The sequence below is a fragment of the Pagrus major genome, chromosome 18, assembly GCF_040436345.1.
Source record: "Pagrus major chromosome 18, Pma_NU_1.0".
Lineage (NCBI taxonomy): Eukaryota > Metazoa > Chordata > Actinopteri > Spariformes > Sparidae > Pagrus > Pagrus major.
In genome coordinates, this window is record NC_133232.1 from 19271399 (window position 1) to 19297145 (window position 25747).

Below are 25747 nucleotides of genomic sequence, written 5' to 3' on the forward strand. Positions count from 1 at the left end.
AGGTGAGATAGCGTGTGTGCTCCACTGCGGCAGTTATTCTGGTGGGGAAGTCGGTGTGTGTCAGAGTCCACGATGGTACACTGGGATGGAGAGTGACAGCTGTCAGGAGGGATCAGGCTTACCCTGCCCACTACACAGGAAATCAAGGGGGAAGAGGAGTGCATGACGACAGGCTGCCTCTGTTTACTGCCTCGTGGCCTTACCCTTATATAGAACAGAGACTCACTGGCCCCGGCTAACCACTGAAAACATATCACCGAGCAGTCATGGTAAATTTTTTCAATGAGGAGCGAATGGGAGAGAAAATGGAGGTTTTTTTAACCCCACTGGGTCCAAATAAAGAGTGTCTGTCTGTAGATTTGTGGGTATGTATGCTTGTCCCCTCTCTCTCGGTGCTGCTCTGTTGCTCCATTATATTCTCTCCGCTTTAAAAGCCTCCTGTCTAAAATCACTTCTTCCCTAAACACAGCTCGGCCATTTTCCTCACAAACAGCTCATTCCATATCCTGTGTTTAGACAACGCAATGAAATACAACCAGTTTGTCTGCTCATTCGCCAGGTGGGCGGGAAGGTGTATGTATATATATGTATATGTGTGTGTACATAGGGGGTTGGGGGCGCTGACGGACAGCGCGGGCTGGTGCTGGTCTGGGGTTTAGATCAGCGCAGGGTTATCATTCACTGACCCCCTGGTGTGTTTCCGCGACCCCTCGTCCCTGAGTTTTGACCTCTAACCCCCCCCACGACTCCTGTCAGATAGACGGGACCAAGTGGACGGGGTCCCCTGGGGTGACGCGAAGTCACGGGACACACAAACAAATATGCACAAACAAACACACACCATTTGTTGCTTACTTTACCCCACACCTTTTGTTGCTCTTGGAGGAGCAGGAGTACGGATAGAAGTAGAAGCGGGGGTGGGGTGGAGTTGATCAAGGAAAAGACAGAGTGGAGACCGGGGGTGGACAAGAAAAAGACTGCTGGAAGATTCAGTGGAATGTCCACTCCCTATGCATCTTCTTCTCGTCTCAAACAGTGTCTGCCGCGTTTGACCGTTAATCAGGCCAGATAAGCCGGGTCTTTATAGGCCAGGCAGATTTACACCGCTCTGCTGGCCGCCTGGACTCCTCTCCCAGCAGAGACGGTGGGATAACGCACTCACATCTTCTCGGCACGGATAAGCCGGCCTAAAGGGGCCTCAACACACACACAAACACACACACACACACACACACACAGGACTCTACTGTACAGGAAAGGCAAGAAAATATGTGGTGCAGGTGCTCGCTGTCTTGCTCTCTCCAGAAACACACACACATACAACACACGTGGCTATTATCTAAATGATAGATGAAGAGTGTCATGGTGTATGCACAGGCTGCAGTGGAATAAATAAAGCAAGCTCTTCCTGTTTCAAGGGACAACAACATTAACATAATACCAAGACAAATACTACATCCAATTACTGCTGACGCGAGAACGTTACAGTATATGAGCCTAACGACGATCTACCATCAGGCCGGATCCTGCACGTCCAGCCTCCCTTGTGAAGGATTTACAACGGGCTCTAGTTATGAGTTCACAGTCTCGAGGAAGAGTTAAGTATTCTTAACACTTGCATAATACACACATCAGCGAGAATGTTGCTACACAGACACAAGAGAACGTTGTATGAAAGCAAATTTGACCTAAAGTACAGTTAATGTTTTCTCTTTGATGCCGGATCACGGCGTAGCTGAGATGCTTGCCCACGCACATGTCACTAATGGAGTTAGTTAAAATATTTATGATGTAATCAGGAGACAATATGTGGAGCAGCCCCGCGACCAGCCGGGCTAGGAAAACTTTGAGCAGACGCCGAGATTTGCCCAAGGTGTTTTCTAAAGACATGTGGGGGTAATAAAGCTCAAAGAAATATTCCTTAAAGTCCACATGATGTGCTGCCACAGGAGCGGCGCCCCCCCGCCTCCCAAAAGTTGTCGCTTGATAACATCACAAGCTTCTTGCTTCCCCGCATTCTGGCTTTGAGGGAGAGTTCACAAATATCGATTGAACTGCTTTGGATCAGAAGAAAAACACATGTGAGATTTAATTTAGCGTGGTATTTTCCACCAGAGGGAGGTGACACAAAGGAGCTTATTTTACTGTAAGGATAAAACATAGCTTGAGTTTATTTTCTTTACATAGATTAGATTTAACTTCATATTTTTTGAGGAATTTCAAAACTTTAAAAGATATTTTGTTAGATTGTTCAAATAAGCTTTTGATAAGAGTGTGAAAAAGGATGGAGGAGACAGTGCTCTATATTATTCTTTCTCTTCCGAACTTCAACGCACTTCATGAAAGATGATCAGTGGGGAATTAATTCTGACTGTGCCAGAAGTTCTTTGGCACAAAAGGGCAGCGTGTTACGTGTTAGCTTAGACGTCGTATCTCTAATGTCACAATAGTCTCTGATCATTCCATCGATTCAGCGAGAAATCGATTACAGATGTGGCAGAGTCCCCGACTGACAGTATCCTCAGACTGGATCAACCACAACACATGGTATGATTTTTAAAAAAAGTGTTCAAGTCATTCCAGGAAATGTAGGAAATGACTAACTAAAGTAAAAATGAGATAAGGTCTAAGTGATGTCTGGAAAAACACGGCTGTCTTTTGCATTATGAAGTGAGCTACAGTGTGGTAGCATCTGAGCTAACAGCGTCTGGGATATCTGATGGCTCATCCCACAGATGAACTGTCTCTTTGTGCCTTCCAACCCACAACTTAAATGACAAAGCTACCGTTATAACATGATTTCTTACGGTCAACAAATCATATTTAAAGACTCAAACCAACAACACATTAGTCTGTGGCTTAATCTGAATTCCCTATCATGTCTGTGGCACCTCAAAGCCCATTTGTTCCTTCTGAAGACCTACATCTTTGAAAACATGTTACAAAAATGAGGTTTAATTTTTGCAAAAAGATGAGTAATTTCCTAAAACAAACAGTGTATTTTATGGAGCCAGAACAGCGACAGTGAATGTTGGCACTGAAAACAAAACCTGAACTGACCAAAGCAACACGGGCATTGAAACCTAAAACACACACTGAACATTATTTCATTTCGTTTTTATATTTTGTGGGGATTTTGATGTGTTTTTCAATGATAATCTTCTCCCAAAAAAATGTTTTTAAATATCAAAATATAATGAAATAACCTTTTTGACTGCGTTTTATTTATTTTTCATTGCCAAATATTTGTTGCAGTGCCAACACAACTTTTTCAAATACAGATGTTTCACTTCCAGTGTTTCTTGTATCAGTTCCGGTTTGGTTTTCAATGCCAAAATTCAATGTCACTGTTCTGGCTCCATAGTAATTGAGGTTTTTTTTTTAACCATACATAATAAAAACAGGAGTAAATAATACATTTGTTGGGGACTATTTTCAAATGAATACACATTTAGTGCCTTTTAGCTGTTTACAGCACCAGGACAGTGTATGCAGGATTACCTAACCACCACGTTGATTAATAATTAATTAAGGAACATGTGACCCAGTGTGGCTCATTCATGTGTTTTAGTACTTTCTAAACATCAGTGGCAGTTTATGGCACAGAGGTTTTCAGCTATATCATGTGTAGGCTTCTCAGGCAATGAGTGTTAGCAGGTTGAATTCAAGTCTTTTCATGGGATTTAATGGCAATAAGAAAAATCTAGAATATCACAAGCCTCCATAGCCAAATATACTCAAGAGTATAGCATAATTTCACAGTACTGTCCTCAGGGTGCTAGTGGACTTTGCACTTTATTTAACAACAAGGAAGCCATAAAAGAAGGGAGGGACATTACGTCATCATTCCAACATTCTTGGTGCCAGATGTATGGACAGGGAGAATGAAACCCAACATACTGACGTGGTATGACCTTTGATAAAGAAATGCCTCCTAAAAATCAAAGTACGCACTTCAGAGAACAGGCTCATGAGTCATTTCTCAAGATGGGCACATTAGTTTATTTGCTGTTGGTCTCGAAATAGTATCTAAAAATTATTATAGATATACTGAACAGGGCTCTAGGTGAGTCAAAGGAAAATGCTCACCATGGCAAATAAAAAAAGAAAATGCAAGTGAGGTGTCCCTTGAAAATGTTACTAAATCTGTATTCTTCATTCCTTCTATATTCCCTTTGATTTTGATCGGAGGCTGCTTAATGATGATCGGCCAGGCTTATTTCATGGCATTATCAAGTACTCAAATTACTTCTCTTCTAGGTTCCTATAGGATTGAAAAAGTTTCAGTGCTGTCGAGTCTACCGTTAAACAAACACTTGTGAAACCTTGGTTGTCGCTCTTTGTTTGATCTGTTCTGTGATATACAGCAACAAAATCTCAGTGGAGTTTTAGGCTTTCCACATTTTCAGATGTATTTTTAAACAGTGACTAAAACTAAAAATGAACCATTTCTCATTTCCTTCAAAGGTGTTGTTTGAAACACCCATATATGATCGGGCTCTGCAGCTCTGCTGGCATATAAACAGCTACAAGTCTCAGTTAAGACCTACTATCCTTCCAAGCCCACACCAATATAAAATGCCAGATAAATCTTTATACTCTGTCTTGTTATGGTTAAATATGACTTATCTTCTTCATGTTTTTTAAATTGCACCGGTGATGGAACGCCTACGCCTACGACTTCAGCAGGAAAAACAGATCCAATCTCAGGTGACTGCTGAAGATATGATCAACTTTCTTTCGAGGACAGCAAAAGTACGCTGAGAGAGCCTTGAACCTTGCTCGTGTCACACTAATATTGCTCTAATAAAGTAGAGCAGTAAAGATAAAGCTTCTCTTTAGTTTCTGTTCGAAGCCTGTGGGAGTTTGAACCAGGGGATTTTGATGATGAGAATGCCACGCCTCTTCTGATGCTGGTAAGACGACAATCCTAAGAAGACTTATGATAGTTTACAGTGAATTGTTACATTAAGCTCATTTTATCCTTTACCTTTGCCAAAACTGCACTTAATATTTAGAACGTCATCATTAAAATACGGGGCGTTGAGTTTGAAGCCAAGATGCTCCTCAACTCCCGAGAGGCCGTACCTCCTAATTTCAAGTGAGTCACATTTGACACACATTCATTAACAGTTAAATTACAGTTATTTTAATATGTCTGTGATATTCTGAAGGGTTTTGAAAATTAATTTGAATGGCTTTGACCTACACACACCTTAAAGTCCTCAGCTTGGCAAAACACTACACACATACCCTGTGTGAGGTGTAATGTGTGACAAATTGCTTACATGCTCTTCTGGCATGAACATGGAATTTGGAATATTTTTTTCATTCAGGTGCGAATGAAACGTGTTTCATTCTAGTCCCGGATTTTTTGTTGCTGTAATTGTTTCTCTTCTTAAACACCACCTTTCGTAAAATCCAAGTGTAATTTAACTGCAAGGTTATTACTCAATAGTTACCAGTCACGAGTTTGAAAACATGAATTACAGAGAAAGTTGTGTGTTGTATGTAGAAAGGGAAGTGCGCACAGTGTCTTCATATTTTTTTGACAGAGAGGACATATTCAGTAAATATAGTTTTACCAAAAAGCACAAATATTCAATTACAAGTAAAAATGCTACATTCAAAATTTTACTTCAGTAAACGTACATTTAATTTTCTAATTTTCTGAGAATCTCCTAGGAATTTCCCATGAAATAACATATAATTTGGGGAATGATTTTTCCTGAAAGAAAAGCTACATTTAGATCAAAATAAATATTAATTCACTGTTCGCTTATCATTGGGAACTTATATATGTTGAATTGCATTCTTGACTGTAGACAAATGTCACATTTTTGCATGTCAGGCTGCCCTGCCGAGCACTGACTGTCTATAGATGTCATGAGCACATAATTAGAGGTGTTCCAACTAAACACTGGGAAACATCTTGGAAATGACTTAAGTGTCACAAACTGCTATAATAATACAGAATTTTCCATTTGAACAAATGGAACAAATGACATTCAAGTACCTAAAAATTGTATTTAAAGTGACAGTTCACCCAAATCAAAAATACATATTTTCCCTCTCTGGCTAGGAAAGGCTAACTAGCCAGCTTACGTTACAGCTCAGCCAAGAAGGACACTATTGATATTAACATCCTGCACCTACTCACAAATACGAGCCTCTTGCCCATAAGTAGATTCAGGCTTCCTTCTGCATGGTGACAGTTGGCTGATAGAAAGAAAATAGTTCCTACATGAAACAGCTCATTACAAGCTCTGTGGATAATCTTGATTAACCGGGTCATGATTTCTTGACAGAGACATTGCTTTTCAGTTTTTCAAATGTATTTATTTTCCACAAGCTGAGTGGCATCTAGTTCCAATATATCTGAAAGCGGCAGACATCTCTACGGCTGCTAAATCCCAAACTCCAAAAACAATCCAGATTGGTAACATCACTAAAAATGAGAGGAAAAATATGTATTTTTCGATTTTGAAGTGAACTGTGCCTTTAAGTTAAGTAGTGCTTGAGCTATTGCCAGCTGAGATTGTAGGCTTGTATGCTGAACTGACAGATGACTCTATCTCCCTGAAGGCCAACTCCCACTGTGCCATGAGCGAGACACGTCACCTCCAGTTTGTTGCTGCTGCAGGGGCCATTAATATACAGTTTTACTAGGGAACTCCCGAGTGTGACTGTGTGTAACTGAGTGTGAAGCAGAGATTATTACTCCGATTGTTTCGTCAGGCTTCTCTGGTTAGATGAAGGTTAAAAAGCTTATTATCAGTAAATCAGTAAATCTGATTTGAAGAGAAACTTACAGGTGATGTAGTAGTTGATGTTCTTCTTGAACTCCAGGCCCATGTAGTTGGGGCTGAACTCCTGGAATTTGATAGTGAACTTGATGTCCTTCTCCGGCTTGTTACAGTTGACCAGGACGTTAGGATCGAGGACTGTACTGCAGCTCTCCGCCTGCTCCCTCTTCACCAGGTACAGCTTGTAGAATTCATATTCTCTGCCCTGGTCTGCTTTGGGACAGATGATGTCCAGTTTGTCCCCGATGTCTGGGTAGATCACCAGGCCCTTTCCAGCCACAAACCTGGGGGAGGAAAAAGAAGACAAACTGTTATTAACACATAATAAAGGACGTCTGGAAAAGCCGCCACATAATTCAGCAACAGTTTATACAGTCTTAATACTTTGAGCTATAGGAGTTATGGGTTTAGATTTGTCTGGCATGGGCTTTTAGGCAAAGCATAGTTAATTTGGCCTCACAAAAACACTACATGTAGCAGCTTGAAACTGTTCAGCACTAGTCGACAGAGCGTTTCACACAAATCCTCTAAAGTTTTTTTCTTCTTCTCATACTTGGATCCAAATCAAAGCATACCAAAAGTTTACAAGGAGCGAAACAAAATGGCCAAACACAAAATGGCTGCCGCAGAAATGGCTACAGATAGGATTACATCCAAAGAATGCCGCGGATTCTTTTTTCATATTTCTGGACTTTCACATAAGACTCCAGACTTCAATGTAATATCTAGGCTGCTTCTACTTCAGGGGTCGGAGTTTCTGGAAGAAAATAGTGCGCAGGGGTCAGCCGAGAGGTTAAGGCTTCCTGGTTCATCTTCCCTCTGCCGTGATCATCTACTGGAGGATTAAGATAATCCATCTGGCCTTACTGTACCTCTCCACCTCGCTCTCTGCTGCCAACTCAATCAGATCAGCGCTTGTTCTCCTTTATTCACTAAAGGTGGGGAACAGGAGGAGACCCACTGTGTGTGTGTAAGTGTGTGTGAAGAGAGGGGGCGGGGGTACACTGAGTGCACTGAGTCGCAGTGTGTTTGGGCAGTGGTGTGTATGTTTATGCACGTCTGCATGTGTGTGTATGTGCGCGAGTCGGTCAGCAAAATGGGCTGAGGTTGCGGTCTGGTGGGGGGGCAGACGGGCTGAATCATTGTTCTGGACTTGTTTGAGGCTTAAAATGTCAACATGGTTCAGCTCTGCTGTCCCAGTTAGCCAAGCATTAACCCAGACAGCCGGACTGACCACGGGTGTGTTTATGTATGTGTGTGTATGTGTGTGTGTGTGTGTTGTGGTCGCAGACAGCGAGCACAGCAGCGGGGCTATCTGCTAGATCTGCCCATGCCAGCGGATTTAAGCAGGATTTAGCGGCGCGCAATGCATTTGTTGTTCTTCCTGATCCCTCACGTTTTAACAAGACATCAGGGGCCGGGCCCCTCTCTGTCTCTCTCTGTCTCTGCCTTCTTTTTCTCTCGGAGGGTAATCTCACCTTATCTACAGCCCCTCATTTCATCATCACACACATCATTTCACCACTAAATAACTGACTCTTCAGACAGGCCCAGGGAAGGGAGGACGCTGATGCCTCCTGAAAGAGACTGATAGAAGAGTGTGTGAGCGTAGGGGGGAGCTTATGATCGCCATCCCTCCTCCTCTGATGTTATACATTGGCGAACGGCCAGCCATTGTAAGAAACGGTCATTTAAAAAGTCCCATTTTCTGAAGAAATACCCCCCATGAAAATGAACATGATTGGATTAAGGCCTTTTCAACATTCATAGCCATTCTTCTCAGACAGGGACATTACCAAATAAATGACTTCATTCACAAAGGAGATAAATGCAACATGAAATTTGCAAAACGGTCAAATTCCTGTCCATCAAACACCCCCCCACCACCACCACCCCGCATCACCACCACCACCACCATCCCGTTTTTTGGGGGGTTTTTTTGGCGGAATATGATGTCATGAAAGCCTGTGGAGATAGGACCTCTCGTATGAGCCTTGGGAGCGGGTGAGACGTTATTTCCACGCTATTGTCTGATGCTCATGGGGGTGAGGAGGGGGCTGGGGGTGAGAGGAGGGGTTGCGCTAATTCAAGGGCCGATAAGAGAGAGAACGCGGGGCATCCTTTGTCCTACCTCTCCTAACAATTTGCGGGTTTTCAGCAGCAACACTTTGCATGTACCCGTGTGTGTGTTTGTGTGAGTGCGCGTACAAGTGTACATATGTTTTTTTGCATGTGCGTGTGTGTGTGTGCACGCATCATGCCGGGGTACACGTGCGTGTGTCTATGAAGACACGGACACAATCAGTCTCTAATTGGATCTACAAGATGCATCAGTGAGGCATAAACAAGTTTCCATGGCAACATTAGGCTTTGTTGCTGACCGCCCCCCTCTCCTCCCCACCGTCTCTCTCTATTCCTCCCTCGTTCCTCCCCAATCTCAGCCCCCTCTATTTCTACTACCCAATCTCATTCCCTCCAGCTTTATCCTTCCCTCTCATTCACCTCTTCAACATTTCCCTCATTCTGTTTTCTCTCACCCCCCTCCTCTCCATCCTCCCCTCACTCCCCCCCTGCTCTCACTCTACACACACACAAAAAACACCTACAGAAAAACAAGCGAGAGGGGGAAAAAACCGCCGGGCAAACATCACAATTAGACCTTGATTCGCTCAACAAGTAGGTGTTTTTTTGTTTTTTTTGCTCTTTCTTTGTCGGGAAATTGTTTGCAACTTTTTTTTTCAAATCTTCTGTTATAAATATGTAAAAGAATGGCTCTCTAATAAAACAATGAGCCTCACACCCCACTTCTCAGTTTTACAACCCATTTATTCCTTTATCAAAGCGAGCCGCAACAATTTAGATGAATAATTAAGATTTCCAAAATCTTAATATCTTAATATCCCTGAAGGATTTAATCACAAGCCGGCCCCTGTCATTGATTCAATTTTCCAAGCAGGCCTCCTAGTTGGCGGTTAGATAGCTATCCTAAGTGAATTCTCCGCTTCTGTTTCCCAGCCTTTGTTAACTGTCTGCTATAATGAGGCTCTGGCTGCTGTGGAGGTCTGGAAGCGCCATCGCAGATGGGAAAGAAGCAACATAAAAGAAATAGGGCAGCAATTAGTGTTTAGCCCAGTTTAAAAGCCCTCCACTTGGCAAGCTGCAGCCCAGCTCCAGTCCAGGATGTGAAACTAAACTGGTGGGCTGGGACTTTGTCTCCCGTTTGTCTCTCTGTTGGCTTAATCAGCGCCACTCCGGTGCTACACACAGCCACGCAATGGAGAGGAGGAGACGAGTGACTGAAGATTATTGTACTTTTGAGGAGGTCGAAAGGGAAAAAAGGGGGGAAAAGGGAGGTTGAATTGCATGTTTCATTCATGTTGTCTAGAGACTTTTTAAGACCTGTTGATGAAAGAAGTTTGAGTGCACAGAGGAAGCGCAGCGCAGATACAAACGATGTTTCTGGGAAATGACCCTGAACGCGAGAGAGCCTTTATTCCCCTCATGTCAAACGAGGTGGATCTGCCTGAACCAAACAAAATAAAGAGAATCATTTTCAAAACAACCAAATGAGGTTGGTTTTGTTTCATCTGGATGGCTCCACGGCGTGCTCAATCCTGTAAAGAGCTTATACAAACAGACCTACACTACAGCCCAGCAGAGAGAGAACAGAAAACAACGAAGCAGAGGAAAAAGAGAGGAGAACCCCCTCCTTCTTTCTTTTTACATTCCACTGGTGAATATGAGCACATGATCTCACATATGCTACACCACCCACCACCGCCGCCACCTCCCCATACACATACACACACACGGATGTGAGAGCACACAAAAGCACTGTGGGGTGCATCCTGGACCTTCCCAGCCCAACTTCCCAGCCACCCCTATTCAAGCGCCCTGCCCTCACCGACTTTCATATAAAACGCCGCCTACACTAAGGCCCACTCAAAGCCCCTTACAGAGCCTCAAACCAGCCCTTCCCCCCTGTGTTCTCCACCCCCGTCCAGTCAACTCAGGCCTCTGCCCCAAGCATAGCACTGGCAGGCAGCCTCGGCCTCGCTGAATGAATGGAGCCGAGACACAGGAACTGTGAGAGAAAGAGGCAGAAAAGGCTCATATCAACAGAATGGTGTCAAATTGATTTGTTCCTCCCGAGCAGCGGCATGAACATGCCATACATATCAATTCAAATCAATTATCCTCCATCACGTATGCAGGGCGATCCATCTCTACCAGGGGGAACATGCAGATACTACCTCTTCCTCTTTCTGCAGCCCAACATGTAGTTGCTCACTTGTTCTCTCTGGCCTTTAAAGCACACGAGTGCGTCATGCAAAAACACATACACACACTCCACACACAATCATCACCACAACAGGTACTCTATTCCCCTTGCTCTCTGCGTGGTAATTATCACGCCAGCAAAAGTGTTCCCTCACCAATTATCATTTCTCTTTTACATTATCCACAAAATCTGTGCAGCTGCCTCCCCCCCGTTATTACACACGACGCTCCCCGTACGGCAGCCATTTTTTTACGGCCTGTTCAATCACCAGCTCCGTAGGCTTACAGTTTGCATAGATTTTACGGCTTCTCATGAAACATTACAGTAATTCACTCACATGACACGTGGTTACATTTAAGTCTCCCTGAGAACACAAAGCCGTGTTATGCAAAGAGTATTGTAGTCGAGCTCTTGTGTAATATATATATATATATATAACGGCGGGGACTTAAAGCCGAATAAGTAGCCCGAGGCAGTCTGCGTTTTGCGTAATCACAGGCTACAAATGCATCCTCTTCCCAACCAAGTCAATCAATATTAAATAATTGTCTTCTAGCAGGGACTGTTTCAGCCTTAAACCACTTTCAGATCCATCAAGATAGAGCCGCACGCTGGCTCTGCCTCACAATGGAAACATTCAAGCAGCAGCTTCTGAAATGGCTTCCTTCTTGATGTGTGGTTAAGATCCACTGAGGGCTGTTGACACAGTGTGATCATTTCATTCTTGGGAGAAAGACTCGTATCATCAAACTGTCAGTGTGTTTGTGCGGCTCCAGAGAAATTCGCCACATCTGCAATACAGTTGAGTCACGTGAACTGGCTGACCAGCTCTGGAACCAGTTTGGGCCGTTTTCCTGCAGCGTTTGAAGCGACACCATGAGAAGGTGAGCCGGCCGTGGGTCTAGCCGGGGGCTCTGCCCAAATGCTTGTATACATAGCAGGCTTCTGTCAGGCCGTCGCAGGGGAAGATGTTCTTAGGGAGGCCTGACTGTACACACACACACATAAACACACGCCCCGCAGTGTACACACACCGGTTTCCTCACATGTCAAACACGGTAAACAAGTGGCCTCAATGCTGGTGCAGGCCACACACACACACACACGTAGAGGGACACACGAACAAACACAAGGATCCTGAAATTAAGCAAAACAGGGCCCATCTGGTTCCAGAATTGTTTAGCAAAGCAGGAAGGATTTGACCCTTATTATAGAAAAGCAGGACAAACCCGCCAACTGGTACTGGTATTGGATAAACTATAAACTGAGTCCAAGTTGCATTTAAACTCCAGACTTGGCAACAGCAGCCTGCTGGAAAGCAGAAAGCTTGGTATTTTCCCTGCGCGCTGTCCCCATTAGTGGGACATAAATGAAGATGTCAGAAGCAAAAAAGACAGACAGAATATCCTGAATTCCACCCCGCCGAGAGCTGCTTTTGTACGTGTGAACACAGACACCCTCGCTCTCTCACAGACAAACACACACTAGCTTCAGTTAGCTCAGTCAACAGGCTGGCATGCAGAGCAAATCAGATTCAGCGTGACTCATAACAGTTGCACACAGGCAAGTTGGAACACACACACATAAGAGTGCGGCTGACACACACCTCTCACGTTCAGCAAACAAGCTCAGTATGCTTGCCCTCGATCACTGTCACATGAGGGGCTAGCATAGCGCCATCGGCGGCCGTAATGAGCTAACAAGATGACGCCCAGATGGCCTCGCCGGAAAGGAGGACAGAGGGAGAAGTGGACGGGACCAACAGGCTGAAGAGGACTGTGGAGCGAGAGGAGTGTCAGAAGTCATTAGGGAGGAGAAAGAGCATAATCTGTTTCTTCTTATGGCCTCTGTGGTTTCCGTCAATGCTGAGCCCATCCCTCTCTAAGAGCAGGGGAGTTAAGGCGAGCCTGGGTGTATGCGGTTGTGATTGAACGTCATCCACGGTATCGCTGACAGCGAGAGAAGGCCCAGACTGTTGCACTCCGCGTCTCCACTTTTCATGCCGGAGCCCAGGGACTGAGTTCTTCCAGCTGGAGGGCTGAAGGGGTGAGGAGAGGAGAGGAAGAGAAGATTTGGCTCGGCCAGACGAGAGAGCTTGGGTCAGTTTCAGCCTGAGTTTAGCCCTCGTTCTGGGCTTGCTCTGTGACCCAAACAGACACAAGCCTCTCTCCTCCTCCCTTGGTTCCTTCCCTGGCCACGACATAACGCATGCACAAACACACACACTCATGCACACACAGCCAGCTGCCTCCCATCACTGAGGAGCAGCCACAGATGGGCTCTGCATGCTCCGTAAAGATCTCTCCACAGGCCCAGTCTACAGTCGCTGCCAAACCCGCCTGGCCCGAACCCACTGTATGTGTGAGCGTGTTTGTGCGACTGAGTGTGCAGATATACGTGTGTCCATACATGCGTGAGTGGGTGACGGTGTGTGTTGGTGTGCCAGACACCCTGAACGTGCCAGAGCTGATGTGTGTGTGTTTGTGTGCGTGCGTGTGTGGGGTGGGGGGGCTGGACAGGATTCCCCCAGGACTCAGAGCTGCAGAGCAGAGAGTCAAGAGCTGGACGGGGATGCAAGGTTGTAATCAGTGCCGAGCAGAGCAGGAGGGGAGAGAGCAGGAGAACCTCCCGGACGAACAATAGCATCTCTCACACTCACCCAGTTGTGTTTCGTTCTCACTTGGGAGAGAAACTAGAGAGAAAAAGAATCATAACCATTATCAAACCCACGCAGCTTGCCCGGGTTGTTAACCAGCAGCCATTTTCTGCTGTGTATCTCCAAACCCATCGGTAAGCCCTCAGAAAGCATTTCTCAGAAAAAGCAGCCCTTTAATGTTTCTACTCAATCAACCCATCACATGTACTAATAAACACGCAAGCACGGGGCTTGCTCTCTCTCTCTCACACACACACACACAGCTCCGTATTATACACTAGTTATTTCAATTCTGTTGGGCTTCGATAGAGCCAGTCATGGTTAAATTCAATTTTTAACAATTGCCCTCCTATCTCAGCATGGTTAAAAATGACTCGAGGGATCATAGTTTTAGACTGAATAATGAAGCAAAGTAAAAAGCTCATTGAGGGTGAGAGCCAGGCTACCGTTTGTAGCTAAAGTTAGCTAATTTTTTCAAACTCGTGCTCAGAATGAGTCAGCTCTCAGACACACTGGGGGGGGGGGGGGGGGGGGAGCAGGAGGAGGCGTTGGGAGGTTTAGCTGCCCTGCTCAGCGGTATTTTGGCACCGACACATCTGGGAATCAAATCACAAGACATCTTCCAAACAAACCCGACACCCTTTCCTAATGAGGTTTTTCTTCTTCAACATTTTTGGGAAATATTTGCTTTCTTGCCTGGAGTAATTGAGGAGATTGATACCACTCTCATTTTCTGTAAATATGAAGCTGGAGCCAACAGTCAGTTAGCTTAGCATAAAGACTAAACAAAAACAAGGGGAAACAGCTTGCCTGGCTCTGACAAACACTGACCAGCACCACCCGTGTCTTTTTTACATTTTGGTTTTTGTACAGATTAAACAAACAGGATATAATGTGTTATTTAGCGAGCATTAGAGGTGCTGGAGGCAAGTACCCTGCTTCCAGTCTTTAAAGATATAGTTTGTAATGTTTCGGCATTAAAATATCTAAAAACAGCTAGATATTTGTTTTATATTTTGTAGAGTTCTGTACTTACATCATTCCAAATGTTTCCAAAAATGTTCAAACCCAATTTGGTGATTGAATTGGTGATTTAATTTCAGTCAAGGTCATGTGGTTGTCTGTTGCTGTAACTTGGAGAATCAGAGCGTGAGGAAGGACGTCAGCAAACATGGCTAAATATAACTGAGTAAAACTTTAATACATTGCCTCTTCCATGAACCATTTTGCCTGAGTCACGTCAGCAACATCCAAGACAGGATAGTGTAATTCTGGTAGGAAATCAGGCATTTTTCATTATAACTCGCTAGCTTCCGTTAGGTGTAAATTAATTCAAAACTATCAACGCACATCGTGGACACATTTATTTAAACCTGGAAGTGAAACGCACTGGATGTGACCAAACGATAATGTTAGCAAGGTAGTGATTGAATGCTAACGTTAGCTAATGGGTTATCAAATAAGTTGCTTTACCTAGAAATTAAACAACATGCAGCCTGAAACACAGCAGCTTAACATTATCCCAGCTTGACGTCAGGGGAAAATGGCTGCCGTGTGTATATGGTCTATGGTGGTATTTAAAAATAAAAACAGAAACTCCCATGGTCCCACGCTACTTCAGTCCTTTGTTTTTTTAGGAGGAGACTGATTGACATACTATGAGTTTAAGCTAAGATAAGCTAATTGACGGCTGTAGCTTGATATTTTAGCGTACAATCATGAGAGTAGTGTCAATCTTCTCATCTGACTCAAGAAAATAAGCATACTTCCTTGAATGTCCAACCAGGCCTATTTCTTTACTCCTAATAATACTGATAATTTGCAGGATATTAGTTTTTTTGCCTTCCCCCGACCGTCATAAGCACAAGTTTCTGCCACACAAAGACTTACGTGTGTCGCTTTCTGAATACAGAATGACCTCCCTCCAGCTTGAATTTTATAGCAACAGTTTATGATCAAGGGAGCACTGAATCGATATTTTATGAGTCTGTATGTTGTTAACAGGTGTTAATATGACACAGCTACAGAGAGTCTGGCAGGCTGGAGAGAAACCAAAGCCTTCCTGGAAGAACAAAGGGAAGACATGGCGCACAGAAAGCGAATCAATCAATCTCTGCCAGAGCACGTCTGGCTTTGACAGCACGGTTCTGAACCCAGAAGTAAAAAGATAGCGCGCAGCAAAGTTCAAAATACTTTCATTGTTCATCTGTCAACGTGAGAGACAATTGCAAGGGAGAGGGAGGGAAAATACTAACACAATATTTATCTTGCGTCCCCTTCCCTCCTGACTCACTCTTTTTTAATGTATTCCTGCCATTGTGAGCAGCGCTGGGAGATGGATGGGTAGAGGAGTCCGGTTGGTGATATGTGTCTGCAACAAGCAGAGTGCAGTCGCTCACACATTTCCCCTGTCTCCAATCTCAAGCAATGGCAATAATTCAGTCACCAACAAACAGCTCCGGGATTTTTTTTTTGTGGCATTTCAATTGTCGGTGGTTGGTGGTTTTTCTTCTGCATTGTTCTTGAAACTGCTTCCCTGGGAAACTGGGAAAGTCAAACAGCTGACGAGATGTCACCTCATGAACTCTCTCCTTGCTTTCACACACTCACAAACAGCCACGTCGGCGATCTGACACACACTCTCCCTCTCAAGCATTCTCTTTTTTCCTCCACACACACACACACATTGTAAGGATCTCTCATCAACTCCTTGTCAAGCTCAACGGCACACAACGCTGTCTAAACAGGCCGAGAGCTGCAGCTTCTCACATGCGCTGACTGTTGCCTTCTGAGGCCGGTGACTCTTGATCATATCACGTCAGACATGCGGGTCTTATGATGGCTGCTGGCCTTTCATTCGATCACAAGTCATGGCGGAAGCTCGCAGTAAATCTAAGGGATTTCCGTAGAGTGCAAACGCATTCCTGTTAGCTATTTCATTTAGCCTACAGCGGCGCAAGCTTGGGAAAGCGTGTGTGGTGCAATAAAACTTCACTTAAACAGCCACTTCCCTGTAGCTATACCTGTTCACTGTGCATGCCCGTACCTGGGCCTCACACATGCCTGTTGTGACTGGTCATGCGGTGCTATTTGGGGAGCATGTATGACCTGAGGAATTATCCTGTGTTCGAACAGGGACATATGCATGCATGAGCGCACCCACAAACTCACATGTACATTGCACACACACACACACGCATTCTTTAAAAGCCAACAGTAGCGAAACAAGAGAAGATAGGCCTCTCTGTGTGCAACTGACAGAGTGAATTACACGGTGAGCTAAAACACTAGCTTCCTGTCTCGCACAACAGCGCTGGATGGCTTTCAGATGGATTTCGCCGAATCTTGTACAAACAGTGAGTCAATAATGGGGGTAATGGCCAATCGTTGAGGAAGAACAATTCGGGAGTGATTTGTGGAGAAAATGTGTGTTTAGGCCACTTTGCACCACAGTCTGTCACCCAGCCATAACAAGGGCGCGCTGCCAATAGGTTCCATTCGCAGGGCTCGACACCAGAACTGCACGCAGATATGTGAATATTCCCGAGGCCTTAATATGTCATGCGATATACCTCAACACAGACAGGCGTTGAAGGAAAAAAAAGAAATTCCACTGATGAAAAGCTGATAATTCTGTCTCTAACGATTCAAGAAGCCATGAAATCAATGACAAATTTGTGTTATGAGCAAACGTACAAGACATTTTAATCCTTCAGCACTTTGCCTCTGATATTTATGTCTGTCGCTGGCGCTTTCATTATCATAAAGCGTGTTTAATATTTCTCAGCTGTGTGAGAGGACCGCCACACTACAGATGATTGAGTGCACTAGATTTAGAGGCTCTCTCTGTCTCCCCTTCTCTTCCTCCAGCTGTGTCCATGTACTTCAGGTCCTATACACACGACAGTGTCGACTGAGCGAGAGGGCAACAGAGAGGAGAGGAAGAAGAGAGGGAGTGGGGGGGGGGGGCAAGCACCGTGGACATGGTGCCAACCAGAGAGGCCCACCGTGCCTCAGTCCCATCTCTCCAGCTGAGGGCTTTGATTCGCCTGATTGTCTCCAATATTGAGACACACAATAAACACAACACTTGGCGGCCATTTGCAATTCTAATCAGTCCCTCTCAACCGGCCTGGACAACCCAGCTCCAGCCCTCTGGGATATCACTCATCTGACTGCAAAATAATGACACAATCATCGCCATGGCTACGCTCCTACTGCATCCCATGAGCAGCAGCGCGGGGAGGATATTAATACACAGGAGTGCTCGGAGGACTAAATGAATTAGCCAGGAGATTAGCTAGATACCAGGTTAATGAATGTGCCACGCAGGCAACTTCTTCCCGTCTAGCATTTGGGGAGCGTTCACACCCCCCTCCCCCCAAATCACCAGCAGCAAGTAGGCGAGTAGCAGGTCCACACCTGCTTCCACAGGGCATGTTGCAACAGGATTTCAATAACCATCTTCTTCCAACATGAATTTTCTGACTATGTAAACTTCAGATGATTGTTTTCTTGATAAGGCAGAAAACTTTTTTTTCTATCTAACTATCTGATTTTGACATGCTGTAAAGTGACGATAGCATGCAGGCAGCAGATATGATCGTTATCCACCGTAAAAAGTCTGTGTTTATGTTGAACTATGTGAAATAGTTAGTTTGTTTTCCGGATGTTACGAATCCAAAATCAATGCTACTTAAGAAGTTTAAGATAAGCTGAATGATAAAAAAAAGGCTTTATCTTTAACAAACTCATACATCTGTGAATTATAAAAGCCCATCTGTTGACTTTTCCGGTGCCGTTTTCATTGGCTTGACGACATGATGGTAATAGATGCTTGCAGATAAATGAGAGCAAAGTGACATGCAATCATCCACGTTTTTAACGCCTTGATGTATTTGCTTTAACAGTCACCCGGAAGATGAGAAACTCAAATTTATTTCACAAAATAATAGGCACATCTTATGAAACTGGCTATTTGACTTGCAAATCATTCAGATGATTCATAACAGCGAGCGTGCTCGTCTGCCCTCGTTTCCGAGCGTGCACAAGAGCACGCCTGCACGCGTACGAGTGAGAGTGTGTGTGTCGGCACTCGCAGAGGCATGTGAATGACAGCCTGTCAGTGAAAGAGATGTCATTATCTGGCTGATGTCTGTGTGAGTTGTGACCGGGGGCAGGGTCACATCACTAGCGGGGAGCTGACACTCTGCGGACAGGAAACATTACTTTATGATTTCCCACTAGAGAGGAAACACTCTTGTCACAATCTGCGATGCCACTGTTCGACCTCATTTCGAGGTTATTCCAATAGGCACGTGTGTGAGTGCAGAACACTCATGACAATAGCATGAAAGATGCTTATCTATAAACCTTTTTCTGCAGTAGCTGTTACTTTTAAAAAAAGCATGTTGGATTCATTTTCTTTTGTTCACAAAGCCTTGAAGAGACGAGTCGTGGTAAACCTCTCCCCTCCCTGTCCTTAACCCTTTGACTTTTTCTGTGTAACAACAATACACGGGTTTTAGTTCAGTGTCCTGCAGTCGATCTGTTAGAACGCTGATAAGAGAAGCTGATGGATAGGTTTAATCAGCCAAGCCCAGGGATCAAGACCACGGGCTAGATCAATCAAATGCTGTGTGGTTTATAAAAGAAACAGCTTTTATCAGTGTCACAGGGGTCTCTGCCTGCACTTTTTTTCACTGGTGGAAGAAACTAAAATTAGCATTGTAAGCTCAATGCAGAAAAATAGCATCTTAGGTGTGTGTGCTGAAAGGTGCACTAACTAATGGGACTAAAAATAATAAGCCTGGCGCAGTAGGAATGAAAAAAAGGCACATCTGTAATCACTAGACGGAGACTATTAAACTTCTGCAGAAACTCTCTGACAAAGCATAAAGCTAAATGTCCCTGTTCTCTAACATACTAAACACCTCCTGACATAAACTGAAATAAAACTCCGACTAACCCCCTTCTGAAGCATTAAAACGTAACAGAAACTAAATCTGCGGTGAAATCTAAAAAGAAAACAACAAACAGACAAAAGCAGCTGAAAAGTATCTACACCAAACAAACAATAGATCTCCGTATGAGAGAGCGCCGGGCGCAGTTCTAACTAGGACACAGTGTTTTTAACACGCAGCTGCCTTCTCTCGTCTTAAAAGCAGCGTCTTATCAGCGAATTTGACTGACAAGTCTATTCTCTGCTTACAATCTCTGCTCATGATTGCAAAAGACAGCTACACATGTCCCCTCCAATCCAAGACAAATTAGTTGCTCTTTCTTGCCTCCCTTGGATGGGAGATCTTATCCAGGCGGACATGCTTAAGTTGTCAGTGGGTTTCTAAAACCCATATTGAACAGCATATTGACTGATGCAATCGCGGAGACACACATCATTAGGCTCATTAACAGTGGATGTAAAAAGGGGAGGACGGCCTAACTGGTGGAGCGGGAGTCTGTGTCTCCTCTGATAACACTCGCCTTTAACAAGCAGAGCGCGGGGCAAGATGCAGGCTGTCGGTATTAAAATGAAATGTGTGTGTGTGATGTGTGTGCTAATAAATAGCTTGTTTGACATGATGCTATTCTCATTCACACAGTTTGCTCTGTGATAACCGGCCGGATTGTGGCCTCGTAAAAGACGCTCCATGTGTTGTTTTAGGAAGCCATTACAAACTGGGCCGTCTCCATTACAAGGGCTATCTGATCATTATTACCGCCATCTGTAACGCACACTCAAACCTTAATCTGCTCAAGCCAACCACAGCTGACACACACACACATACAGCCACAGCACCTTCCGCTGGGATATGTATATATATATATATATACATTACTGTGTATGTATGTCTAAACGTGACACAGCAGCCGCTCCCTCGTCACATTGCAGCTTTCGGGTCGACACGTTTCTGCCTAAGCAGAGCTGAGTGGAGCACCACAATCCTGTTGAAGCCACCGACTTGCAAGTCTCTTTGCAAGCCCCGAACCCCAACACCCGTGCAATGCAATCGCAATCTCCCAGCCAGAACTGCCCGCACCCTTCAAAGGCTCATCACAGGACGCACATCTAATGCAGAGAGAAGGCCGGTTAAAGCCTCAGCCAGGCACACTGCTTTGAAGCGACTGCTCCAGCCCCTCAAATAGGAGCCAAATCATTTCCCTTCCCTTCCACCATTCAATTGTGTGAGAGGTGCACCAGGCGGCTCTATTTGGTGGTCGCATGTGGGGCGCCTTCAAGGATCACGCCACTCCATTCCAGAGCAGGGCCACTGCAGGAAATGAGACTCTCCCGGATGCATAGGGGCTTCTCGACAATAAATATATTCATGCATTCATGTATATTTCAAATACAAATTTGACTCAGCCCCGCATAATGCACATGCAAGGGTCCGACTTTGTGATTCCTGACATGCACGAGGTGCTACAATCAGAGATGTATAAATAAATCAGAAAATGCAGCAAACAGAGCTACTAAAAGCAGCAGCAACACAGGCCTGGGCCCCGGCACACAGAAAAGGACTCACAGAGGTTTGTCTGCAAAGAAAAGCTTTCATCTTGGAGACAGGAGAGGAGAGGAGTGATGTGGTAGAGGTTCGGGCTGTCATGTTTCACAGTGGGGGGATGTGAGAGACAGATGAGGAGAATAGCTAAAAGTAGTGAAAGTTTTCAGTGCAGGGGGGGAACAGAGCAGCACACATTAAGACGAGCGAGTTAAAATCACAGTATGAAATATTATATTACAGAGGAAAAACGGCCACGGCTACTCATTAAATCGAGTCTTATTCTCTGCATACTTCATAATAAAGTAAGCGCAGAGAGGTTTTAGGATATTGTGTTTGCTTTAGCAGACCTTCACTCCTATTTCCAATATCGGGGAGATGAGAGGCTTCCATGGCAAAGCACATCATGGGGGAGAATAAACACACATCTGATGGGAAACATGTGTGTGGGAGATGAAACGGCCTCCCCTCATATGAATGGGATGAAATATAGACCTGTGCCCTGCTGCGCTCCAATCACGGCCGTAAGAACTCGGCGTGGAGGGGAAACGGCAGACCCCCGACGGGCTCCCTCACTCAACACACACACACAAGCTGCCAATATGGCCATTCTGGGGCGGATTCATGTGGAGGCCAGAGTCTGACAGTGACATCTCCATTCACTCTTGAATTCTTTTTCTCTTCCCAACATGCATGCACACACACACACGGAGAGCCAGAGGCCATGGGAGGAGGAGCAGCGCCGGGGCATAAAAAAGCCTTTCTCCCTGCCGTGGGTCTCTGTGGGGTTTAGCATGGCATTATGGGAAGATTAGACTTTAGAGTGCTCTACTATCTGATGTCATTGTTGGTTTTACGTTGTGTGGACGGCTTGTGGAACTCGGACCTGATGGCAGGCACATTTCTCTCAGAACAAAACTGCTCGGGGTTGCAGTTGTGATTGATTGCAGGTTCCTATTGTATCTGTCTGGTATGGCTCTATTGGAAGAAGAATTAGTCGGACAAAAACTCACGGAAAACGCTCGGCATCTGACTCCATCAATCAAGTCAGCAATCAGAATAATTCAATTATGAGAGTTAAATCCCGCTGGCTTACGAGTCCCTGCTCCAATAGCCCAGAGACAAACTCAATTTACTGACAATCCATACATGATAGCATTAACTTCACTTTTAGGCTCAAATCTTTTTCCATTACTTACATTTCCTAAATATCAGGGGAAATGCAAAGGAAACAGCCGAGTTACACTGTTTACTTCGGAAAAGGACAACTTGCGAAAAAAATTAAATAAACAAGAGCAACTATAAATAATAAAATTGCAGACAGGCTGTCCAGACAAGTAAACTAATTTGCAAGTTGTTTAAAAGGAGGCCTTATTTGCACAACACAGAAACTTTAGAAATGTTTTTATAGATCTGCTAAATGGCTGCACATCAGAGATGCAGGATTGTGGAAAGACTGGGAGAGGGAGGTCGCTGAATATGTGTGTAATTGTCTTTTTCCCCCCGTTTCCGAGGTGTGAAAGGGAATGCAGGGTTGCACTGGGGCGTCCCAGGGAGAGGCGATTGAAGCGTCAGTCACAGCTGCCACACAGAGCCCCGGCGCGCAGCAAATCCCAGGCCCGGCCCTCGTGGGCGGAGGGGCCGCGACTGGGCCTGGGAGCAGCAGGAGTCCCATAGGCCCTTTCTTCCAGCTCCTCTCACCAGCACAAGGGGGACCGGGATCATGCTGGGAGTTTGCTTAGAAAAGGCTGAGCCAAGACTTGGCAGAATGGGTTAACGGAGGCATGCATACACCCTCACACACACACACACACACACACACACACACACACACACACAAACTCGAATGCTTTTTGGGCTGTCTGTCTTTGCCTGTGGGCATGGTGGGAACGAGAAAGATGAAGTAGGGAAAAAAATCAAAGACAAATCAAACTTCCAGTTAACGTCTGAAAATTTGAGACACACATTGAGACACACACACACACACACACACACACAGAGTAAGAAAGGGACTGCTGAAACAAGATTACTGGAGAAATGAGTGGTTTTTGCTCGATGCCTGGGGAGACTAATAGTGGTAAAGTCCTGAGGATTATACACTGTGCCATTTCCATGCTCCCCCTAATAGTCTCCATGTCCTGCCTCTGTATGCCATAGATGGATTATGATGCTTTATAATTAACATGGGGAGGGGGGTGTGGGGGGGCTCTGTGTGTTACAGTCCGCCCATCTGCCATGCTGACACACTTACGGGGGGTATCCCTTGGGAAAAGGGGGCTGCTACCACACTATTCCATTACTTTATCATTCTATCATTCTATTATCCTACCACTCCATTCAATTACACTGTCACTCCATTAGTGCACTCATAACAGTGAACAAAGAGCTCCGTGATGATCATTAATGATATGTTCAGAGCTGGTTGGGTATGGTCATGCTTCATCCAGTCTCTGCTTGTAAAATATTATCTGTTACACAAGTAAAGCTCACTTTGGTTCCACTTTAGCAGCCGCAGGTGAGTGATTCAACAGTTCCAATTTATATTATTTTATATTATATTATATTATATTATATTATATTATATTATATTATATTATATTATATTATATTGAGTGATTGAGTGAGGAAAACATTTTCCTGGAAAGTTTGACATGTTTGACAAAAAAAAGAAGAGAGAAAATAATTCAAGGAAATGGGAGGACCAAAAAAGCTCAGAAAATACTATAAAGGCTAGTGAATTAAACCTTGAGCTAAGATCTGTTTTGTTTTCTTGTTAGTTTGTACTTTCTGTAGTTTTGTAGATAGGGCTGAAAGTTCAGAAAAGTACTACTACGAAAGCCTGAAAGTAAAACTTGAGTTAAGATGTTTTGTCTTTTATATTTTTATATAGTTTTATATATGCAGTTGAAAGCTCCAGGAGATTCGCTAGTAAAGGAAGTAAGTTAACCTTTAGTTGACTACTGTATAGTTTGCAATTTTGAGATATGGTTAAAAAATTACTTCTAAGGCTAGTAAGTGGACCTTGAGTCAAGATGTTTCGTCTTATTATTTTGTAACTTTGTAAATTTGGATGAAAAGTTCGAGAAAAAGAAAATTTAAATTTCTACTAAGGCCAGTAAGTAGACTTTGAGTACATTTGTTTTGTAAATGTGGTTGAAAGAAACAGAAAGAAAAAGTTTGTAAAATTGCTACTCAAGTTAGTAGGTGGACCCTGTCTTTCTTATTATTTTGTTTTTTTGTAAATGTGTTTGAAAACTCATGGAAAAGCAAACTAGGGGGTGTAATGTCGAGCTATGGTTGTTCCAGAAAAAGTAAAATGTCTACTAAAGATACTAAGTGGGCCTCGAGTTAAGATATTTTGTCTGATATATAAAATGTTGTAATTTTGTAGACGTGGGTGAAAGCAAGGGAGGAAGTTTGTAAAGATTAGTAATAGAAACTAGTAATTGGACCTGGAGTTGTAACTGAATGCTGTAGTTTTCCAGCTGAAAGCTCCACAAAAGCCCATAAAACAAGTTAATTTAAAACATGTTTTGTTATCTTGTTTTTCAGCAGAAGAAAAAGAAAAGAAGAAAAAGTCGTCCACACCCACATCGTAATTTAACAACCTCAAATTTTCAGCAAAACCATGTCATTTTTCTTTGTTAATAAACATGCACTCCTCGTCCTCTCCCACCCGTTTCTGTCATTGTTTGATCCCTCATCCCCTTCCCCAAAGTCTTGGCACACTAAATTCAAACCTTCCCACAAAAGTCTTTCGAGTGCCACAAACTGGGGGAAACAGATCCCTTGGAGCCTGTATGCCACTGACAACTCATGACGTCTTAAAGAACTTGCATTGCAGCTGGCTGTTAAGGTTGCCTGCACGCTGTTTGGGCCTGGCGTCTGATGAGGTCTGCCTCCACAGCACAGAGGGGTTCTCTGAGAAAGAGTTAAGTCTATGAGGTCAGTCCAGAGGAGGAGGTTACGAGTTCCCGAGTCGGAGCCGCAGGGGTAATGGTTTTAGAGATGGCTGTCACACAGATCCGTTCCACTGTCCAACACCGCCGCTGATCTCCACCAATCCAAGTCCGCTCGCTTTTCAATCGCTCAACTTCTCTCTCCCTGTCCCTCTTTCTTCTTTTCTCCCTCTCTTCTCCCTCGCACTGACACATGGAAGTAATCTGGGAGCTCTACGCTGGACTGAAAGGATGTGCGGTTGAGCCCAGGGCCGCGTTTCAACGCTCTACATTAGCTTCCTTTCCTCTCCTGTTTAATCCCCTTATTTTCAACTGCTCTTATGTAAAAGAACTAAGATGGCAAACAAAAGGCAGACTTTTCCCTGCTTTTGCCCAACTTTTTCCCCACTTCCTGTAACTCTGCCTCCCTCCATTTTTCACTTGATTCAGCTGAGGCACAGGCGAGGCGACAAGAAGAAATCTTAAGGGAAGCCTTCCAGCACCAACGCCTGTGCCGCTGCTTGGCAGAGCTGGAGCTGATGGGAACTTCCTGGTTGCTGCCA

The 25747-nt window shown here is 44.4% G+C and overlaps 1 protein-coding gene across 1 annotated transcript in view; it reads right to left on the reverse strand.

Moving 5' to 3' along the window:
- efnb1 (ephrin-B1) overlaps positions 1-25747 on the reverse strand; it is a 60062-nt gene that overhangs the window by 26999 nt on the left and 7316 nt on the right. The window contains exon 2 of the mRNA XM_073486729.1: positions 6813-7090. Coding sequence (XP_073342830.1) covers positions 6813-7090 — 278 coding nt within the window. The remainder of the gene's footprint in view (positions 1-6812; positions 7091-25747) is intronic.